General features: G+C 40.3%; 1 protein-coding gene across 1 annotated transcript; it reads left to right on the forward strand.

Annotated features, from left to right (window-relative positions):
- Positions 1-457: 457 nt before the first annotated feature.
- On the forward strand, positions 458-15,774 carry dzip1l (DAZ interacting zinc finger protein 1-like). Its single transcript, XM_036522703.1, has 16 exons — positions 458-967; positions 1,396-1,480; positions 1,757-1,875; positions 2,154-2,315; positions 3,078-3,200; positions 3,309-3,371; positions 3,442-3,582; positions 4,800-4,830; positions 5,002-5,049; positions 5,132-5,265; positions 6,126-6,315; positions 7,004-7,154; positions 7,300-7,505; positions 11,441-11,571; positions 11,660-11,817; positions 15,558-15,774. The coding sequence occupies exons 1-16, from the start codon at positions 458-460 to the stop codon at positions 15,772-15,774; spliced, it is 2,469 nt and encodes an 822-aa protein (XP_036378596.1).
- Positions 15,775-22,741: the final 6,967 nt, after the last annotated feature.

Raw genomic sequence — 22,741 nt, forward strand, 5'->3', positions numbered from 1 at the left:
GGCCATAGTTCCTTTTAAGATATATTTTGAATGAAGAAGGCTTCTGTTAGCAGGTATTTTTATCTGTCCAGATGATACACAGTGTTAAAAATTATTCATTGCTGTCAAGTTTTCACTGTTGTGCAAAGTACTGCAAAGTTGACCACTGAATTGTGAAATCCTGTTTTGCTATTTAAACACTGCTATATGATGTTTGTTAATTCAAGAATTTGAGCCAAATCTTGTTAGCAGTTGGGGTTTGGATGTTGAGAGCCATATCTCTCAACATCCACTACATACTTGAAGCTTTAATGTGATTATAATAATGAAATAGTTGAAAGATGTCTTGAATAAACATATTAGACTGAAGCATGACAGCACTGTCAAATACAGATGCTTTGTTTTCTCATATTGCTCCTAGCTTTTGTCAAGAAACCAGCTCTGCACATCCTTTCCAGTCTTACCCAAACACATCAGCATGCCAGGACAGTTCACCACCAGTGAAGTACTTTCTCCCCTCAGTGGTGCCCCACTATGCAGCCCAGGCCTCCTGCAACCATTTCGCTTTCGATCCCGGAGAGAACTGATAGACTGGCGGCGCCTCAGTTCCCTGGACGTGGGCCGCGTGGCCCGGGAAATGGACGTGGCTGTCCTGCAGGAGCACATCAATGCCGTCACCTTCTGTGATGTGGATGCCGAGTGTTGCCCCCACTGTCGTAGGCCAGTGGACCCTGTGCTGCTCAAGGTCTTGCGCATGTCCCAGCTTAGCACTGAGTACCTGCTTCACTGCCAGGACTACCTGAGTGCCCAGCTGGCAGCACTTGAGGAGCGCCTGCAGGGGGCACTCACTCAGGTGGAGCAAGAGGGGAAGGAACGGGCCCGTCTGTACACTGAGCTGCAGGCCATGCGACAAGAGAGCCATCACAGGAAGAAGATGATCACCATGCAGCAGCTTCTGCTGCAGGCTGGTGCCAGCAGCTATCACAAGGTCTGCCACTGCGAGTTGCAAGGGTCCTGAGTATGTGTATACTTTGGTTCAGTTTCTGTTCTTATAAATTTATATTCTTTCCAGAGATTTTTCTTCTCATTTTGTCTCTTGAATGCCTTGTCTCATATTAGCCACTGTGTTAGAAAACAGGTATTCTAAACAAAATTGAAAGGGCTATAATTAAACCTGCCAATTTGATGTGATCCCAAAGTTGGAGAACAAGTTCTGCCTTGGCAGAGGTTTTAAAGGCAATTGAAAAGTGTCAAATTGTGCTTCTGAGGCAGAACTCACAATGGGGAGGAGAAATAGAGGAGAATGCGAGGGAAACTGGGGAAACACCCAGGTCTGGCTAATTGTGCTGGTTGTGCTGGTTTAACATGTTTACGTGCCATCAACAAATTAACAAAGGGTGGCCTATCCTCTTTCAGTGCCAGTTGTGTGAGAAGGTCTTCATCAATTATTCATTTCTGCAAGCACACCTCCAGCGCAGACATCCGGATGTTACAGATTCAGGTAATATGAAGCCGTGTTCCAACCTCCCTTCAAGACATGGCACTTACATGAATTTAATTTAACGTCCACATTATTACAATGTCCATAAATTGTTTTCCAAATAAATGGTGTACCTATCCTGTCTGTCCATACCCATGTGCTCTTTTTGTATTGCGTTAGGAACATGGGCAGATCATAGAGAATATTGGGAGTTTCCTTAGACCTGGTATGTTACAGTGCACTCAGTTATTCTGTATGCTTTAGTAAAGATGCTGGGTGTTGTGTGTGGCTATTCAGAGAGCGAGAAGAAGAGGCAGGTGGAGGAGATGGAGGATGGGATCAAGGAACTGAGGGAAAGGCTGACCCAGTACAAGCTGGAGGTGGAGAGAGGGGCAGAGGCCTTCAGGAGACAGCAGGTGAGGGAGAAGAGGAGCTTTATCTGTGGGAAAGCAGTAGTATCCAAATAAAGTAGTGTAAATCTTACAATTACAAATGCAAAGCTCCAAAGCAGGTTAGTTTGTGAAATGAGTGGTGTTAGAATTTGAGCTGACAGCCCCATAAAGCAAAATGCTGATAGCAAGCACCAAGCGGCCAGAAAAGTAACAATGATATGATGTTCTACATGGGTCTCCTGTGAAGGGAACACAGTTCCAGAGGCCTAAGTTGTGATGAGTGAATTGACTGAAATTACCAGGAGCTGGAGCGACAACAAAAGAAAGAGTCCAATGAGAGACTGGAGCTGGAGAACTGGAAGGAAGAGGAGAAACAGAAGTGCCATATGGTGATAAGTGACCAGAAACAGCTCCTTCTGCAGGAATTTAAAGATATCTCCAGCCAGAGTTCTTCCATTGAGGGAGTGAGTGCTCACCCTCTGTACCTTACAATGCTAAGACAGCCTGTCTGTGACCAGTTGGTTCCCAAATGTTTTATCACACCAGACACCTCGAAAGACAAGAAATGAGAGCACGGATCTTCCACAGACAAAATGTCTGTTTGTTTAATACTGCTGTGGTTCATTTCTGTAAATTATAAGTGATTTATGGCGTACAGTTTAGAGTTGATCTGATGTAGATTGATATTTCATTGAAAAGGTGGCAAAAGCCCAGTATTGTTTTTATTTCTCATTGTTCTTAGGATCTGGGGTCCCCACCCCCAGTTGAAAACAGTTTTTTTGTAGCCACTAGGTGGAGACAGAGCAAAAGAAATAATTGAGGATTGACTTGTTTACCCAAGATATCCATTGATTGCATTCTGTCAGAGCATCAATGTTATTTCAGTGTCATTTTAATTGTAGTTGTTCCTCCACTTGTGCATCCATCATTATTTTAGTTTCATTACTAATATTATGTATGATATGATCATTAATATTGAATTTATTCATGTTGTGGAAGAAAATATGGAAATTGAATATTCCATGACTATTACCATTCAATAATTTGAACAAATTAAAATAATTCTGCTTTAATTATAAGTTTTGTTAATTAATAGTAAATAAGGCTGTATAGTCCTAAAGTGCTTTATGTGGTCCCTATAAAGAGTTTTCAGTTTAAGATTTTTGGATTGATGATTATCCATTAGTAATTTCCTTGAAGTCATTCAGTTCCCAATTCTAAAAAAGAAACTGCAGGAGCTTCAGACCAAAGGGGTGACCATTTCAAACCTGGGAATGCTATGTGATGAAGACGAGCAAGATGGGGGAGAGGACGGAGAGAGACAGCTGAAGGAAAAGATTGCCCAGCAGGTGAGAAAACACAACCAGCTATGCCCACAGGGCTCTCTGTCACAACAGGCCTACCTTTCTCCAATGGCTGACTCATGATTACCTATTTTTCTGTTTTTCTTTTTTCAGAAGAGGAAATGGAGGAAGAAACTCCAGGAGATCCAGAATGGACACCTAGTAGAGAGGCAGGAAGTAATAAACGTTCTTAACTGTTCATCTCCTTTGTGAGATTGCCACCCACTGACAGCTCTGTTGTCTACAGTTACAGAATGAGAATGAGAGACTGAGGATGTCCCTTTCTGCTGACCAGAAGTCAGCCCTGCAGAGCCTGAAGCAGCAGATCAGCTCCCTCGTGGACCAGGTGGAGAAGAAAGAAAAGCTCATCCAGTCACAGGAGCATATGGTAACCCTTCAAGCTCACATACGCATTTTTAACGATTTTATTGTTTGTTATAAATCGCATAGGTAGTAAGAGTTCTGTGAACAAAATAAAACGCCATACTCATAAGATCAGTACCCTCTCTGAAGGTGATTAGTCTAGTATAAGGTCACAAACAGTACACGGTATAATCCAGTTATTTACCAGTCGTTCAAATGCAGTCCGCGGTATGCTCATGAAACCCAGGGATGGCAGTGGTAGTGGAAGAGGAGGTACACTTGCAAAAATCTACACAACACACACATGCACACTGAAACACAATGGAAAACAGGCAGCAAAGGAGAGACTGCAAACCCATTTGTGATGGAGAAAGCTAAGTACTGTGTGACTTGGATTAAAACTAGCAAGAGTATAATATATTAGTTGGAATGTAGTATTTTCACAAAATCATGTCACTGAAATTTTTTACTTGCTTTACTTGTTATGTCGTTTACTCCACAGCAGTGCTATGACCAATGAAACGGCCAGCATTTTTGGTCAGTTTCACTGTTGGTCAGTTTGCTGACTATTCCTCAGCTTGAGTGCAAATGTTTACTAACATACCACAGATAAATGTAATTTTCACACATCATTTTAATATCTATTTGTTTGCACATTGACAAACAAATATTTCAACAGATTCATATCATGATCTAAGATAATTTACCAAAGATGTAACAGCAACAACATCATTACCAGCTCGGTACTATTCATTGGCAGTTTCATGTAATCAATATGACTTGTTAAATTATACCTTTTACGTTACATTACATTGCATTACTTCATTTAGCAGACACTATCTTCAATCTTGAATATATGAGTTGTATGAATTTCTTATTGATATATGAAAGGTTTCATACATCAGAAGAGAACAGAAAACATGTTCAATTATATTTTATTTTCATATTCATATCAGCAATATTTCTCTCATGATAATTTTGCATCATGAATTCTATTTTGTGAAACATATCTTATTGGAAGTAGAGTGTATCATTTCATGCCTAATGTGGATTATATGACCTAAACAGATACACTCTATGTATATACATTGAGATACTATATATATACATTTCCATGATTAAATGTCAATCAGGCCATCTCTTTGCTTTTGATGGGAAACTTTCCTGAGTTTATTTGATGTCAGTTTAACAATAGTATCGCATAAGTATTTAATTTCTCATTTGAAAATGTATTCATTACAGATCAAGAAACTGTCAGCAAGACCTGTGACAGGTAATTTGTATGTATGTTTGCAATAGCAGATGGATTATGGTGATTGGCTGTTTCCAGTCATTTCTCAAAGAAATACACTTTTTGTTCTACTGTTGTTACTACTGAGTGAACAAGAATTCAAGTTTTATTAATGGAACCAATACCTTTCATGATGTAAATAACTCTCCCCAGTTTCGGCTTCTCCCATCATCCAAGATGGAGAATCCTCAGAGGAAGAAGGTATGATGTCAATATTTCCTTAGAGGAAAGATGACCCCTTAAAGTAGTGCACTATCATTACATTATGTTTTGTTTATTTCAGAGCTGGAGAACTTCAGGGACAGCAGACAGAGATGGCTAGAGTCAGTGTGCAGAGAGCCCAGTTTCATCCAGGAGATCAAGCCCATCCTGGAGGAGAATCTGGAGGACAAACTGGAGAGCTTGGGGCTCAGAAAGGTATTTACAGCAGTAATCCAGACTTGAATAATCAACGGCGGATTGCAAGATGAAACCATTTTAGCCCAGATTTCAGTATTTGAAAGAATTCATTCACAGAACCCAGCTCATTATTTATTCATTTATTTTAAACTTTTGTCCCATCGTAGGACAAAGGTATTGTGAAAAAACAGAAATATAATAAAATCAAAATAAAGCATAAACACACATTTGGTGATTTGATGTCACACTTTAAATAAAATAAATAAATAAATAGATCTTTATTGTCCACCAGGGTGGAAATTTTCCTTTGGGTCACCAATAATAAATACACTAAAACACAATCCATAAAAAACACTGTTCATTTCTGTGGCTAGCATGTCTTAAATTCCAGTTGTATTTAGAATATCTACTGCACATGGGACAAACGACTTTTTAAAGACAGCTTTAGTCGCCAGTAGGACTCTATAGCGCTTGCTAGAGTGCAAGAGCTCGAACTGACTAAAAAGAGGATGGGAGCTGTCTGCCACAATACAGTACTCTTGGCTTTATTCAATGTCCTCTCTCTGTACAGTTGGCTCAGTTGTTTTTGAGGTTTGCCACCCGTCTTAGTGGCCATTGACACAATTTTGTTCAGTTTGCTCTTTGATCTGCAGGTCAGATGGTTGTACCATGCAGAAAGGTGGAATGTCAATATAAATGTAAATGTTTAGATACAAAAACAGTACAAGCATTTTAAAAACGGACCACTGAGTCCTAAGACATTTGTAAAACATTATCTTTACCTGTTTATGTCTGTCTTTCATTCTAGTCATGCTGTTTTCCCAGTTTTATTATATAATGCACAGTTCTTGCCTCCTAACAAACAAGCTCCTTTACAGGGAACTAGGGGCATTTCCAGACAGACATTCAGGAGTCTGAGCTCTTTGGTGGCGGCACAGCGGCAGCAGAAGGCCGTGCAGCTTTCGGACTTGCAGGGCCTGAGGGCGAGGCTGACCCGTGAGATGACTCACAGAGTGCGGCGCCTGCAGAGAAGCCAGGGTGCCTCTGTGCCAACCCCAACTGCTCCCTGTAAGTTGGCTGGGTGGGTGGAAGGACCGCAGAAGCAGGGTGCAGTTTCCTCAGAAAGGAAACATAGCAATGATAGTTATGATGAAGAATGGGTTATATGAAATACCTTTAATCCAAGGATCACAGTTTGCTTTGCACAGAAGTAGTAACTTCTCATTTACTACACATGTAGCACCTACACAGATGATGCAATACATACATTTTAGGGCTTCTGAGAGGGGCAAGATTACTCTTGCTAATTGGATTAGGAGATACATTTGCATTTACATTTATTCATTTGGCAGACACTTTTATCCAAAATGACTTACAAGTGACTTACAAGGAGATGATTAGAAAGCTAGATTTTTCCAGGATGCCCTTACCAGCTACGGCTATACACCTTTACTGTTTACAGAGATAATATGGGATTTTGAATGGGATGTTTTATGATTTTAGTGAGTAAGGAATTCCTCTAAAGAGACACATCCATCCAAGCACATCCATTTGCATAGTTTCCTCAGCACTACGCTGGAGGGTAGTTTCTATTTGTTTCAGAAGAGCAACCTTTACTGACCCTCAAACACCACTTTTAGCGCTTTCTATCATTGTGGTAATAACCAAACCCAGTCCTGCTTAGCATCTGTCTTTTCATTAAGGGAATCTACTGGATGGTGTAATGCTGACTGCAAGTCACTTGTATGTTTCAAAGGGAGAACTTATGGCAGCCTTAAGAAGAGCCCAAAACCCAAGAATAACCCAGTGAAACCGTCTCCCAAGCAGGTTAAATCTCAGGCTCCACAGACTGTCTCAAGGTTGACAGTCCCATCTCAGATCCCTCATTCTGGTCAACAGAGGAACAGGTACCCACTATCTGCCTATATGCTGATTGCACAGTCTAATCCCACCTGTTCTTATTTTCAGCTTCAAGGGAAGTATGTGGTCCATAGGTAGGGCATGTGCAGCATGATCTGATTTGATTCAATGACAAAGTGTGTGTTTCCCCAGCCCGCCTTCCTTCAGCTCAGAAGAGGACTCAGTGGGGAATAATGCCTGCATCATGAGTCCTGGAAGCAAATCTGTAATCTTGGCCAAAGTGATGCAGTCAAGACCCAGTCAGACCCACACTGCGAACACCAAAGAGGATTGGTTGGACACTGAGTTGTCAAAGTGGCCCATCAGCCCCAATAGCCACAGAACTCCTCAGTCACAAGGTGAAAGTCATAGCAATTGACCTGGTCTTACGCTCTTTTGCTGCCTTGAAGAGTGTGTAATAAACATATAATATATACATACATAATATAAATACATGCCACATCTGTCAAACTTTAGTAGTCCATATTTTAGTCTCAATTAAAAATTTACTGCATAAAACACACAGTGATCACATATAACTTGTATGACATCATTGGCATATATAGACCTCTGTGTTACAAGTGATGAGGGTTGTATGATGTGAGAGAGAAATGGAAGGAGAAATGCATGGCACTGCAGTTGTGAAAAAGTTTGTATTCAATTGGAATAGTGACAGCAAGAAATTTATTTATCCTCAATTACAGTGGAGGATTGTGAGGGGCTGGCAATTTTAAATGGATGACCTGCTGTGTTTTCCAATTATGGTCAAGACCACAGTTTGGGCACAGTGCTATCATGCAGTGCTGAACAATGCACATGGGCTGGGAAAGGGACATTTTGTCTTTACAGACAATTACGACACATCATATGCCCTTTTTGAGATGCTGCACAAGAGAAATATCAATACTCATAGCACAGTTAAGGTGAACCGTAAAGACATGCTACTGCAATCCTAGCTCAAGCTTAAGCTAGTTGAGCCACTAGTTTTTTTGAGAGTCCCCTGGCTAGCAGCATCGTTCAGAGATGCACAGTGATGGTTGTTTCTACTGTCCATGACACCACCGTAATTGCAAAACAAATCCAGCAGAAACAGCCTGGGGGGGTTCCAACATTCCTCATAAGCCATGGTGTGCCAGTGGCTACAACCTTCACTAGGCATGAACCTAGCTGGAGGGCTATGCTCATACTACAGCTTCAAGCACTGATCAATGAAGTGGGACCATCGACTTTATCACCATTGAAAAGGAATAGGGATTACGGATGCATTCATTATAGGCGAGTACCAACATCAGCATGAAGTCAGCTGAGTACGGAGAAAGAGTTGCAGAGGGTCTGATAAGAGAAACTGTAATTTGGGGAAGCATTGCCAGAGTCAGTGAGAGAGATGTCAGGAATACCAGTACATCTAACCAGTTGACAAGAAGTCAAAGTCTGACGCTTGGGTTTGCTCGGACAGAAAAGAAAGTATCCTGAGGGTGGAGCTAAAAAGGCTGGGAGGAATCAGATAGCATTCCACTGCAAAACATGTCCCGACCAACCAGCACTGTGCCCAACAAGGTATTTTGGGCTTTATTGCAGAAAACGTGTGTACAACAAATGCTAAGTTTGCTTTGGATATGATAATTGTAATAATAAAAACAATAATGATGACAGTAATAATAATAATAGTAATACTAGTAATTATCAACACCATGGCAATTTTTTAATAAGATAGGCCTTTGTGGTGATGGAAATGTCTGCTGTGGTAAATAAAGAACAAAATACGATTAGCCAGTTATATGATAAGGGGAAATATGATACTTATTACAATATGATTCACAGAAACAAAACCAATACATTGTTTACTTATCAAGATAAAACTGTGGCATAGTATTCATTTACAATAGATCCTTATTTGGTTGGGGAAACATGTATAAGTTCTTCAACTGAAAATATGAAGCATGAGTATGATACCATTTTGTCATAGTTTTGACAGGGACATCCAGGGAGGAGAATACAGGAAAGAAAATTATATTTGGTGGAGGACAGGGTCATAATAAGAGATTTGGAATGTTGGAGGCCATATTGTCTGGGTGGGTTAGGGAGTCAGCATTCTCAAACAACTAGATAAAATACATGCTGCAGAAAAGTTGCTAAAGGATCATATTACTTGAGGTGCAAGCCTAGGTATCTTAAAAAATACTTGAGATAGTCCTTCCCTTCCTTCCTCTGTGTAAGTTCAGTAATTTTATATGTCCACATATTGCTGCAGTTTCTGTGAAAGCTATTTTTCCCCCTCACTCTTGTTGCCATATATTGCTTATTTTTTCTGTACCGTTTTTCTGCTATTGACCATGGGACAAATTCCCTCTTGAAAAGACCATAAAGTGGAATCTTAAAGACGGACTGAAATGCCACATTACCCAGAATTCCAAGACAGGCACTGCGTCTTTCTTCCCATTATGCCTTGTCACATGTTGGTGTACCTCACACAAAGGACAAACTGCAGCCTGCAGATGCCACTGCTGATGTTTCCAACAAGAGCAAGTCAAAAGAAGCACAGAAGGCAAAATCACTAAAGACTACAAGTGTTGTAAAGAGTTTAGCATTGTGCACAACATTTGTAAAGACCATGGAAAGGTGTTAGCTCACTAGCTAACTGCATCATAACTAGATGACACAAAGATTTTGTGGATTGTGTTCATATACAGTATGTGCTTTAAATGTTGACACTGAAAATGTCTGCTTTACAGCAGGTTCCTGTGTTCATATTTATCTAGCAAGCTCATTATTTAGCTTTTTGTTTGAAAGTATCTAACTAAATCTAGCAAGCTGGGCTCTAGCTCATGCACACAGTGTATGTGCAGTATGTTACCATCACTGGATCATAAAAAAATGTAAAACATTTGGGAGTGGAGGTGAGGTGGGAGTGGAAATGTACCAAGCGAAAACATATGCAATTTGTTATACTGCCTGGGAAAAAGCAGAGGAGCTTCATTTCAAATTGTAGCTAGGTTATGTGGTGGATGTTTTCATAAAACAGAGAGCAGCTAGCTAGGAAGGTAGCAACCTAGCCTTGCTGTGATCTCTGAAAGCAAGATCCATGTGACTAAGGTAATGATAGCAAGTTAAATATTTACTTCACGTTGGTATGGAGAACAGCAGAAACTGCAGACATGAGCACACTTTTATTCACTGGAATAATTAACATATAATATTGAACACAGCTGTTTTAGCTGGCTTTCAGACATTTTTTTTTTAAATTTAACAATATTTCTCCTCTGCTGGTTTATCAGGCTTGAAATAAGATTACTCCACAAGGTAAATATACCAAACATGCAGGATGCGAGCTTTCTATCACAAACTGGTAAATCTACAAAACGGAAGATAGATGACTAGCTAGATAAAGTAAGCTGGCAAATATCTTTATATTTTTATATTACCATTTGGAACATGCAGTTTTATGTGAAGTAGTGCAATCGATAAGACAGCCACAGAGTGCTACAACAAAAAGATATTTATTATACACGAAAAAGGCTCCAATATAGCAGAAGATTTAAAATAATCCAAAAGTAAACAATTGTCTCACAGACTTTAAATAAGACTTAAGCTTTGGTGAAGCTACACTTTGATCCTCAAAATTATACTTAACCTGGCAGGTCTCCAATAGGCTTTCACTTGATCAACACAACACACAGTCCTCCTTTCCTCTCCTGCCCTTGAGTACACAGGGCTCTTTTTATGGGCTTTATTTACCAGTTGGCCACAGGTGGCAGTTTTTCCATCACCTTGGAGCAGGTAACTGGCACAAGTGGTCAGGTGATAGCAGCATTTCAACCACACCCCAGCTTTGCCTTCCTGGCCACCACACTCTGTATTCTGAAGACAAGTATGTGGTAAAACAAACAGTGCTAATTTAACGTGTCAGAAATGTACAAACAAATAGATAGCTTGCTAGTCCATAAACATTACAGTTGAGACCTTTCTGTGTTGAGAGCAGCTGGTACATCTTCTGGTAAGGTGTAGAGATTTCACTTGACCTCAACAGAGATACTTGTACCTGGAGAGGTACAAATGAATATGTAACATCACGCAGATGTTACAGAGGAGGATGGTGAAATATTTGCCCATAGACAGGGAGTACAGTTAAAAATGTAACTTATTTAACTAAATTTAACAATGATTGCTTAAATGAAGTAGACTTTTGCAAAATGTTGTCGAGGCTTTTTTATTTGCACCATGTTTAAAATAATTTCATAGCATTTTTAAATGTGAGACTGTTGCAGTGCATGTCATGCTGTGTTTGTGTCAGCAGGAAATGTGATCCAATCTCCGATGAGAGGCCGGGAAAGTCACCTTACTTCCCCCATGACTAAGCCTGTGGGCAGGACTAGAGTGACACCACCAAAAACTACCACCTCCCACAAACCCAGTGCTGTGACACAGGTTAAAATTTCAATAACAGATGATGATTCTGTGTGTACTCTCTCTATTCATTACAAATTATTTTCTAACCTCATTCCCTCTTTTACAGCTTGTGGTTGAAGACAGTGACCTGGAGTTGTCGTCTGTTGAGAAGATCTCCCCACAGTCAATAGGTGGCCAGACTCCAAGGGCACATGGGAGTGCAGACTCAACAGGGTCTCTAGATACTAGCGTTTGGAGCTCATCAGTCACCCAGGGAGGAATGTGGTGAGGTTTGTAGTCCCACACTCATACCCATTCCTTCTCATCACTGGCTCTTGGTCATATGCCTGCACAGTATGACCAGTATGTGCTTGTATACACTAATGGCAAAATTAACTAGACTAGAAATCCTGCTCCCTGACTGATGGCTCTAATTGTGACTTTTGCTGAAAAAAGACAGTCTTGTCCATAAGCTGTCATTGGGGAACATTGGAAGTCAAATGATAACATCAATACCCCATTAAACATAATGTGCACAAGCACATATTCCTTAGGTTTCTTTTTTTAAGAATAAAAAACCATCATAACAATTTGATCTTTGTTATAATCAACTTTCAGATGGTCCAGGGTACTGCACTGTGATTGGTAATATGTAGCTAGTTGGCTAACTAAATAGCTACCTACTTAGCTGACCAGGCAACATGCCACTTCAAGTAAATGGTACACACAAAATTACATGCAGTTTTTTTCATGAATTAAAGAACCAAACTCTGACAGCCTGCCCAGATGTGAATGGATTGAAAAAGCCAACGGTTTATTTAAGTGGTGTTTGCAATGTTATTTTCTAAAAACTCACTGAATATTCTTTCTGCTATAGAATAGAAATACATGCTCATTTTGTATGATTGACCAATCAGAGACTTGTACACTGACTCTAAATCACAGTCAGTTCTAACAAACAACCTCAATATTATTATCATCTTGCTAAAAACAGAAAAAAGGAATATGAACTTCTTTCTTTAATCTTTTACAAGACACCAAAAAAATTATTACTGTGTCATCAACACTCGCAGTTTTCCAGCATTAACCTTTGGATGAAACTGCATTTTGGTGCTTCACCCAGTGTTGGGCAGTCAAGTTGGTCTTGAGCTGTACTTGGTGATCAGCATCAAAGTGCAAATGACAGTGAATGTATTCATATTTTAATTTCATTATAATGTGTTGGCCTAGGATGAAAAAAAAGTCTTAAGATGACTTGAGCAATAGTTTGAAAGCCAGTAAAATAGCTTGTGGTTACATTTAAACTGTATACTTCTTAGGAAAAAACACCAGATGATTTCAAGAGGGCAAAGTCATTGTTATGTGTTGTAATATGAAGTTGGATTAAGCTGAGAAGATACTTTTTCAGTTAAATGCACTTGTTTTTTTTGTTTTGATTTTTAAATGTTTTATTGAAGTTATTAATTTCCTTGACAAAATAGTACTCTACTGATTTGAGACAGAATCTTTGCCATGGATTCAATAATATTAAAATGTTATTTGTTCATGTCAGGTTGATATTTGAACCGTTGAGTGTTAATTAGTGTTATTGTGTCTTTAAAATCTATGAATGCTGAAAGGTGTGGTTCAGATTATGCCCGGGAATGGCCTGAGGAGTAGATCTGATTTCAAGGTATCAAATTAAAAATTGAATTTGTAAAAGCACAAAACTGAACATATATGATAACAAAAACTAAACAAATAAGAATAATTATTATTGATATTATCTCCTTTATTAAAAAATAGTTTTGACAGCTACATATTGTATGTAGTATCCCCAGTTCTGTTTCAGTACAACATCTTTTAATGTATATGGCCTGAAAGAAGTTTGTTTACTAGATACTTATTCATTGTATGAAGACAACAGGATCAGTATTTATTACATTCACATTAGTAGTCAAGTCATTTTTTTCTATTTATTTTTTCAGCTTTATGTCTGAATGTCTGTGAAGGCGATGTGCTTTACCACCCTGTGTCTGCAAGAAAAGAAACATTTGGAAACAAATTGCAGGTTTTGTTTTGTTTGTTTTATTGTGTATTGTTTACAAATATGACTTGAGATACCTTGGTTTCAGTGAGAAGCTTCATTGTTTGATGACTAACATGATCACCTCTATTCGCATTATACATTTCAGTTTGAAATATCTTTATGATATCTGTTTAAAAGGGCCATTATTATTCAGTTTTCCTCATAAACATTACTATTACACTACTATTACTATTGTTTAAGCCCCCCCTTGTATTTGTTGTGCCCAAGTGCACCATAATTAAATAGGCACCAGTTAGGTGCTACTCCACTGAAGTCATCCAGGCTGCTTGCAGGTGCCTGACAGATTGCATGATGCCTGAAAGCAGTGAGGCAAGGAAACCCTGCCCAGTCTACCTATCTCAGTCCCTAGTGGAGGAAAGCCAATTTGATCTTTGGCTATGAACTGCTATGAACAGAGCTAGAGCTCCAAGCAGCAGCCCGGAGCAGGGACAGGAAACAAAATGAGGACAGTGATTGCTGGATGTTAAAGAGTGACAGGAGTGAAAAACATAACGGCAAGGGAGGAGCAGAGGGGGAAAAGATCTGCCTTTGTGCAATAAGGAAAAATCCCAGCAGGTAAGCACTATGGCAGCATACCTAGGGGACGAGAGGCAAGGGGTCAGCACAGTCATGAGGGCGACCCTATTCAGTCAACACCAGACCACAGCCGGATCAGCTGAACACAGCAATGATCACTTAGTCTGCCAGAGACTCTACGATCAATGTCAGCACCGTGCCGTGTCCCTCAACTAAAAGATTTGCTATAACGGTGAGTTTTTAGTCTTGACTTAAAGGTAGAGAGGCAGTCTGCTCCCTGAACCTCAGTGGGTAAATTGTTCCACAAAAGAGGGGCTTGATACGAAAAGGCTCTACCACCTTTAGTACTTTTACCCACTCTTGGAACAATGAGAAGTCCCGCAGTTTGGGAACGTGGAGTTCGTTGTGGAAAATATGGGTGAAGAAGGTCCTTAAGATAGGGAGAGGCAAGCCCATTTAAAGCTTTAAATGTAAGGAGAAGTATTTTGAAATCAATGCAGTATTTGACAGGTAGCCATTGGAGAGAGGCTAGTACTGGGGTAATGTGCTCAAAGCGCTTTGTTCTGCTTAGAATATGAGCAGCTGCATTTTGAACCAACTGAAGGGGCTTTAGGGAGGCATATGCACATCCTAACAATAGATCAATAGTAACACAGAGGTCTTTGATGGTTGCACTTCATGCCAGCGAGGCACCATCAAGATTTAATGGCCACAGACAATTTCTCTCTCCTGATCCTTGCTGACTGATTTTTCATTTTGCATTTTGCTAGTGCTCTTGTCACTCCTGGTAGCGTGAGGTGGTACCTCCAGCCCATTCAGGTTGCACAGGTAGTCCAGCTCCTCCAGGATGGCACAATCATATGTGCCGTTGCAAGAACGTTTGCTGTATCTCCCAGCACAGTCTCCAGAGTGTGGAGGAGATACCAGGAGACAGGCCATTACACGAGGAGAGATGGACAGGGCCATAGAAGGGCAACAACCCAGCAGCAGGACCAGTATCTGCTCCTTTGTGCAAGGAGGAACAGGAGGAGCACTGCCAGAGCCCTACAAAATGACCTCCAGTGGGCTACTCATGTGCATGTTTCTTACCAAACTGTCAGAAACAGACTCCATGAGGGTGGCATGAGGGCCCGACGTCCTCTAGTGGGACCTGTGCTCACAGCCCAGCACTGTGCAGCGCGATTGGCATTTGCCAGAGAACCATTGGCGCCCCGTTCTTTTCACAGATGAGAGCAGGTTCACACTGAGCACATGTGACAGATGTGAGAGTCTGGAGACGCCGTGGTAAACGTTATGCTGCCCGCAACATCATCCAGCATGACCGGTTTGGTGGTGGGTCAGTTATGGTCTGGGGAGGCATATCCTTGGAGGGTCGCACGAACCTCCATGTGCTATCCAATGGTACCCTGACTGCTGTTAGGTACCGGAATGAAATCCTCAGACCCATTGTCAGACCTTACACTGGTACAGTGGGCCCTGGGTTCCTCCTGGTGCAGGACAATGCCCGTACTCATGTGGCCAGAGTGTGTAGGCAGTTCCTGGATGACGAAGGCATTGATTACATTGACTGGCCCTCATGTTCCCCAGACCTGAATCCAATTGAGGACCTCTGGGACGTTATGTATCGGTGCATCTGACGCCGCCAATGTCAAGGCTCAGGAAAGGACTCAGTCGCAGACCACAGGAGCGTCGGGTTCCAGGCAAATTTATTGACTCCACAGGCAAGATCGTAAACGGTAAACAAGCAGGGTCAAAACCAGAAAGGCAGTCCTAGGGCAAATCCAGGTACAGGAAACTGGAACAGGCAGGGTCAAACACTGGGCAGGCAGAAATATCGGGCCATCAGGGCAGAGCGGCAGGCAGGAATCAGGTCGATAAAGGGCAGGTCGAAAACGGGAAACAGTACACAGACGAGAAAACGGCGGGAACGAAATAGACAAAAATCACACTGCTACGAAGTAGCAACAGGACAGGGACACGCAGGGAAGATATAGGGCAGGGCTGATGAGGGGATGGGAAGCAGGTGTGCAGGCAGGCAGGTGAAGGCGATGAGGCAATCAGGCGGGTGGAGACCGGGCGGGGAGCGGGGCAGGGCTAGAACACAATGAAAACGAAAGGTCCAGGTCTGGGAGGAAATCCCCCAGGACACCATTCGCCGTCTCATCAGGGGCATGCCCAGACATTGTTGGGAGTGCATACGGGCACATGGGGTCGTGACACTCAAATTTCCTTCGGGATTAATAAAGTATTTCTTCTTATTCTTATTCCTTTTCTTGGGGGCCATACACACTACTGAGCCATATTATGAGTTGTCGTGATGAAATTTACGATGAAATTTAAGTTGGATCAGCCTGTGATTTTTATTTTTTCACTTTGATTTTCGGTGTGATTTTGAATCCAGGCCTCAATGGGTTGATGAGTTTGGTGTCCATTGACCATTCTTATGTCATTTTGTTCTCAATGAATTACACAATGTATATCAATGAAGATTTTCCACTTGAATATTTCATTCCTCAAGGTCCACTGTGTGACTTAAGTGTTCCCTTAATTTTTTTGAGCAGTGTATTTCTGTTTTGTCCGAATTTAGAAAGGAGAAATTATGGGCCATGTCTTTATATCTTTGAGGCAGGCTTCCATGTTTGATATTTTCAAGGAGACATCAGGTTTGGCTGATAGGTATAACCAGGTATCATCTGCATGGCAGTGGAAATTAATGCCATGTTTACGGATGATATTTCCAAGAGGCAACATGTATAAAGAAAAGAGCAAAGGTCCAAGCACGGATCCTTGTGATATTCCATGTCTTACTCCAGAGCAGTGGGAAAACTGATGCCAATCAGGTTGTCAAGTCGGTCTAAGAGAATAAGATGATCGATAGTATTGAAGACTGCACTTATGTCTAGGAGCACAAGTAGGGAGATACAGCCATTGTCAGAGGAGAAAAGTAGGAGAAAAGCACGGTTTCCGTGCTGTGATATGGTCTAAACCCAGACTGAAAGATTTCCAGAATATTATTGGAAATAATTGAAATACTAATAATAATTGGAACATTATTAAAAGGAGTAAAGTTTCTTTGTTACACTTTTTCTAGGATTTTTGAAAGGAATTTTTGAGATTCAATGTGGACCTGTAGTTGGACAGGTCATTGAGGTCTAGACTGAGCTTCTTCAGAATTGGCTTGATGACTGTTAATTTGAAGGACTGAGGTACATGTCCAGACATAAGGGAGGTATTGATAAGATTTAAGAACGTTTTGCCAATTTCAGGTTGCAGCTGTTTTAAGAATCTCATCAGAGGCAGGTGGTGTTTTTAGATGAATTATTTAGGGAGGAGAAGTTGATAAATTCAATGGGTGTGAAAGAGTCTAGGGCGTGCGGCTGGCCCAGTGGACATTGCTACGTTATCTGAGACTGGACAGGCCAAACTGGAGGCAGAAGTAGAGCAAAGTTTTTGAATTGTGTCACGTATCTTTATGTCAAAGAAGTTCATGAAGTCATCGCTACTATGAATTGCTGGAATGTAAGGGGCTGGCTGATGCAAGATTCTTAGTCTGGCGTTGGAGCTGAACAAATACCTGGGATTGTCCTTATTTTTCTCTATTAGGGTAGAAAAATATGCAGATCTGGCAGCTGTGAGGGCATACTTGTAGCTTAGAAGACTTTCTTTCCAGACCATAGTGGTGGAACGCCACTTTCCTTCAAGTTTCTGCGCAGCTTGTTTGATAGTGCAAGCTTTTTGTCTGGGATTTTCTTCTTTTTAAGGGGTGCAACGACATCCAGGGTTTTACGGAGTGTGGACTCAACGTTGTCTGCGAATTGATTTATTTTAGCTGAACTAGGGTTCAAGCATAAGAAAAGTAGTCTTCAATGTGCAGACTGTAGGATGCAAGGAGCTCATCAATAAAGGCATTAGTAGTAGCAGAAGAAATGGTGTGCCTAAGAGAAAACATGGACTCTGAGTGCATATAACAAGCTAATGGAAGGTTGAAAGTCACAAGATAATTGTCAGAGAGTATGGGACTGTGTGGCATAGTTACTACATGGTTAATTTCATTGCCATAAGTGAGGGCCAGATCCAGAGTATGGTTGCAGCAATGAATCATGGAATGTTTCTGAACAAAATAATAAGTACTTAACCAGTGCCATGCAACATCCATTAATGTGTATAATATCAAGATAAACTGGCTGATCTTGCTGCAACAATCAGTAGAAATGTAATTGTAGTAGTGCCATATTTTGCCAGTTAATGAATATAACTATGCCATATATTTCATACTAATTTAGTTGCCCTTCTTTGAACCTTTTCAAGAACTTCAATATCTTTTTTATAGTGTGGTGCACAGAACTGCACACAATATTCCAAGTGAGGTCTGACTAAGGCATTGTATAATTTCAATATAACCTCCTTAGATTTATACTCAGTACTTTTGGCTATATATCCCAGCATCCTGTTGGCCTTTTTTACTGCTACAGCACACTACCTAGATTCTGTTAAGCTTGGGTCAACTATTACTCCCAAGTCCTTTTCAAATTGAGCACATTCTAGTTTTTTTCCACCCATGAAGTAGTCTTGTCTAAGGTTCTTATTTCCCATTTGCAAGAAATTACATTTATCTAAATTGAATTTCATCTGCCAGGTATCTGCCCACTTTTGGACGCTGTTTAGGTCACAATAAAATTTTTATGTATAAATTGATGTTTAAAAACAATAATGAAGCAATGGACGAGTGTGGTTTATTAATTACTGAAGTTCTGAGTCTGGCATTATATCCTACACATCAACAGGAATTCACATGGTGACATTCAAAAACTAATGTGAGTCATTGTATTTAATAAAGAATTCTATATAAAAGGCATTCTAATATATATATTACATAAAAGAAAACCATCAGTTTCCATTTTCACTTATTTGTTTTAGTGCTGTACATTGTATTTACATATATTTCACATTTTTCACATCTCTAAAACATATTGCTTACAACTGTTTTCTGATTTAGAACATCATGGTTCCATGTGTATACAAGACTATTAAGCCTTAGTGGTATTCTTTCAATTACAGGTATGCACATCAGCTACTTACACTGTCATGTGATAGTAAACATTCTGGGAGAATTTCTATGTTCTATATCAGAGTTGAAATATGCAGCTCCAGTGCTGCCAATGAGACTTCTGTTTCCAGATGTTGTTAGGAATGGGTCACAGACATCACATGTATACTGTGGATGTAATCATGCAGATAGAGGTGGCTTCACTTCTAGGTAAGCTTAATAATGTGAACCACTGATGTAAAGAAGAGGAAACATAAACCAATAGTGGCAACTTTGAGCGTGAGGGAGTCATTGGTGTCTGTTGGTTCAGGCAGGCTGGATGGGGAGACAAGCAGTTGGCCTTTGTTTAGGTAATTTTCATTTACTGTTTGTTTTTGTCAGAATGACAGTACACAGTGTTTGTTTGGGGCCTACCGATAACCATGCGTGCTAGGTTATTTTGAGATGGTGTATGTTTTAACTGGGACTCGCAAAACTGTGTTTTGGAGTCACCTCGTGACTGTTGGTTCCCTAAAGCCGAGAGTGTGACTGTCCCCTTGGTGCCATTATTTTAATAAAACTAAACTAAACAACCCACTGCTGTGGCCCCGGCGGCTGTGGAGCCCAGAACCAGCTAGCCCACAAAAAGATCCCTAAAGTTGGTGAGTTCACCTTGGCCACTTGGATTGGGAGATCTGCCTTGTTGGTTTGGTTGTTTGTTTTTAAATTACTCAACACACAATTAGGTCACTCGTTTCATAATTTATTCATTTCCATGTAAGCCATTGGATATCATGCCAGAGTGAGGCTAGGTTGTAACAACATTTACATGATTTTATAAATCATAAAATATCTTGTTTGATGTCCTCACTGTGGACCTTGAACAGCGCAATAGTTAGATAGGTACACTGGGCAGATTGCTGCAGACTCAAGCTTCGCACCATTGTACAAGTTCTAACGGCCAACATTGTTAACCGGTTGCGCTAAAGGCACTTTGCCCCTAGCTCCATCGGCAACAATTTTAGCTAATCAAGTCTCAGACTGATTTCACAGCTGAAACGGTTAGTCTACTGGCTTTATGCAGGACTCACACAAGCTACTATAGTATATAGACAACCAATATACATCAAACCTGAAGTGCTCCTTGTTGTTAGCGGACTTATTTTAAAAGTTGTGGGAATATTTAGATCAGAAATGTGTCTACTCATAATATGTATAATAACCTTTGCTTTTCATAAAATGTCACAGTATCATGGTTTTTCCCTTAGTTTCTTATAAAGTGAAAATGCAATGCTTTCCATTAAATGGACTCACATATTTTGGGGAAATCATCTAAAATAATGGTCTGAGAAAGGTCCCATATGACCACAATGAGGCAATGCCACATTTGTTATACTGTGTTGATCTAGTTCATCTCCTTTCTATAATGTTCTTAGGCATACATGTATAGAATTGTTTTCTGACACAAGACAGAATTAAATCCCACCCCCCCCCCCCCCCCAAAGAGTTCAAGGTGGTAATTTTATTTGTTTCACTGAGGGCTATGTTTTTCCAGCATTAAACCTTTACGTAAAATTATTATTTGCTAACAAATCTACAGTATATTCATTTCATATATTCATGTCCATGTGTATTACTGTAATTAAACTATAGAATAGATCACTATATAATGCAGCCCTTAACATTAATGTCTTCACTAATTCAGTGAACTCAAACTGTCAAATAATGACAAAAGCAACTTTTGACAGAACCTACCCATTGAATTCATTTGGGAGAGAAGTTGAACTGAGTAATGTATACTAGTAATGGAAAACTAGTACGGACAAATCAAATATAGGTCTAATTCTGTACATTCTGTTTAGCTAAAACTGCTATATCTACATTGAGATTCAGTACCTGGTAGTATCAGGGTCTGCATTCATTCAATATGTATCAGGGTCAGCACTGCAATACTGCAATCCAGAATAGGTATAAACTTTTACTCAGAGTTAATGGCCAGTCTGTAAGCTCCATGTATCCATGAATCTGGCAGATGATAAAGAAAAATGTCCACACATTTTGCACCATAAAGAAATTTAATTGGAACGTAGTGATAGACATTTCATATGCTCTGCCTAGTAAAGGCTGACACCACCTTGGCAGTATAAAGTCATGTTATTATGTGATGGAGGTCTGTGTTGTGCTCCTTATCACTAGATATAAGTGGGAACAATGTTTACCTTGTGTTTGCTCAACAGTTTCGATTTTTTTTTTTTTTTTTTTTTTTTACGGAAGCAGTTCCTTGGTTGTGTAATAGGAGTTTTTTGCCTTTTGTGTCTGCAAGATTTTTGATTGTACAGTTTCCGTTTTCATCACACACCACTGCTCAACTTTCACAGTTTTGACTTGAATACAGTATTCACGGCCTATAGAAGTGTTCCAACTTCAACAAATAGTTAGAACGTGGGAAAGATAATTGCTGTTCAGTAATATTTAGGAGTTTGGTCCATTTTCAGATTTTACCAACACAGCTTTAAGTTACTCCATGGCTTAATGTATGATAGTTATTCAAATGTTTGTATATTATCTTAGGGTAATGGCCATACGGTTTTTGATAAAATAGAAGTTTAAGACAAGGAGACCTCTGAAACCAGAGTCAAATGGCGCTTTGTTTGAGACACCTCTTTGCAGTAAGGTGTGTCCTGACACCTCTTTAATGAGCAATTACGATAAATTGCCTCTCACTGGTTATTTTGCAGCAAATTACATCAATTTATAGATTTTGTGTTATTACATACACTGAAAAGGGATGTAAAATGGCATCTTCCTACAAGGCAGTTTCTAACTAGGTAGGTGGTAAGATACAGAAAGCACTGAGAAGCCACAGCTTTAATTGACACAGGCCTCTAGAGGCCATAATAGTTGCCAACTGGGAAGACAGGTGCATAAACAGCAGCATCCTGGAAGAAGCCAACATTAATAGCGTCAATACAGCTATCATTCTACCTCAGCTCAGAAGGGTAATCCTCAAGTAACAAGCTGGACTAATATTAGAACACACAGAACAGTTAATCACACCCAAACATGCGGTAGTCCCTCACATAGTGCTGTGATACTGTAAATGCATGTCATAGGGTGACAAAGCACTTATATTTCCATGTCTGCGCATTTATTTGGTTAGGGTTTCTCCCTGGTTACATGTGCTTGCTTTTATGTATTTGGTTATCCAGTTTCACTGATGGATTGTTCCTAACTGATTTTATGTTGGCTACTGTAATTGTAAAAAGGTGTGTGTGCTTGTGTGTGCCTTCCCAATGGCAAGTGGAGCTTTCTTTACCTGCGTTTTCTTTAGTCCAGTTAAGGAATTCCTTTCCAGTAAGCATGATCAAAGAGAGGAAGTTGGACAAACCTGTTGCAGGAGTGGACATATGCTGTTGGGGGGGGGTGGAGATGAATGAACTGATCAAACGGTGTGTGTAGAAAAGCCATGTTTCATTAGCCAGCTGGGGGGCGACAGTGGCTCAGGAGATAGAGCAGCCGACTGGGGATTGGAAGGTCCTTGGTTTGAATCTGGCTCATCCTGGCAGAGTGTCGAAGTG

The sequence above is a fragment of the Megalops cyprinoides genome, chromosome 2 (genome assembly GCF_013368585.1).
Source record: "Megalops cyprinoides isolate fMegCyp1 chromosome 2, fMegCyp1.pri, whole genome shotgun sequence".
Classification (NCBI taxonomy): Eukaryota; Metazoa; Chordata; class Actinopteri; order Elopiformes; family Megalopidae; genus Megalops; species Megalops cyprinoides.

What these genes read in the sequence shown, in the direction of transcription:
- dzip1l (XM_036522703.1), top strand. Translation starts at nt 458, where the DNA reads ATGCCAGGACAGTTCACCACCAGTGAAGTACTTTCTCCCCTCAGTGGT. An exon ending in AGGAAAAGATTGCCCAGCAG is followed by an intron (nt 3,201 to 3,308) that starts GTGAGAAAACAC and finishes TTCTTTTTTCAG; the next exon opens with AAGAGGAAATGGAGGAAGAA. An exon ending in ACCTAGTAGAGAGGCAGGAA is followed by an intron (nt 3,372 to 3,441) that starts GTAATAAACGTT and finishes TGTTGTCTACAG; the next exon opens with TTACAGAATGAGAATGAGAG.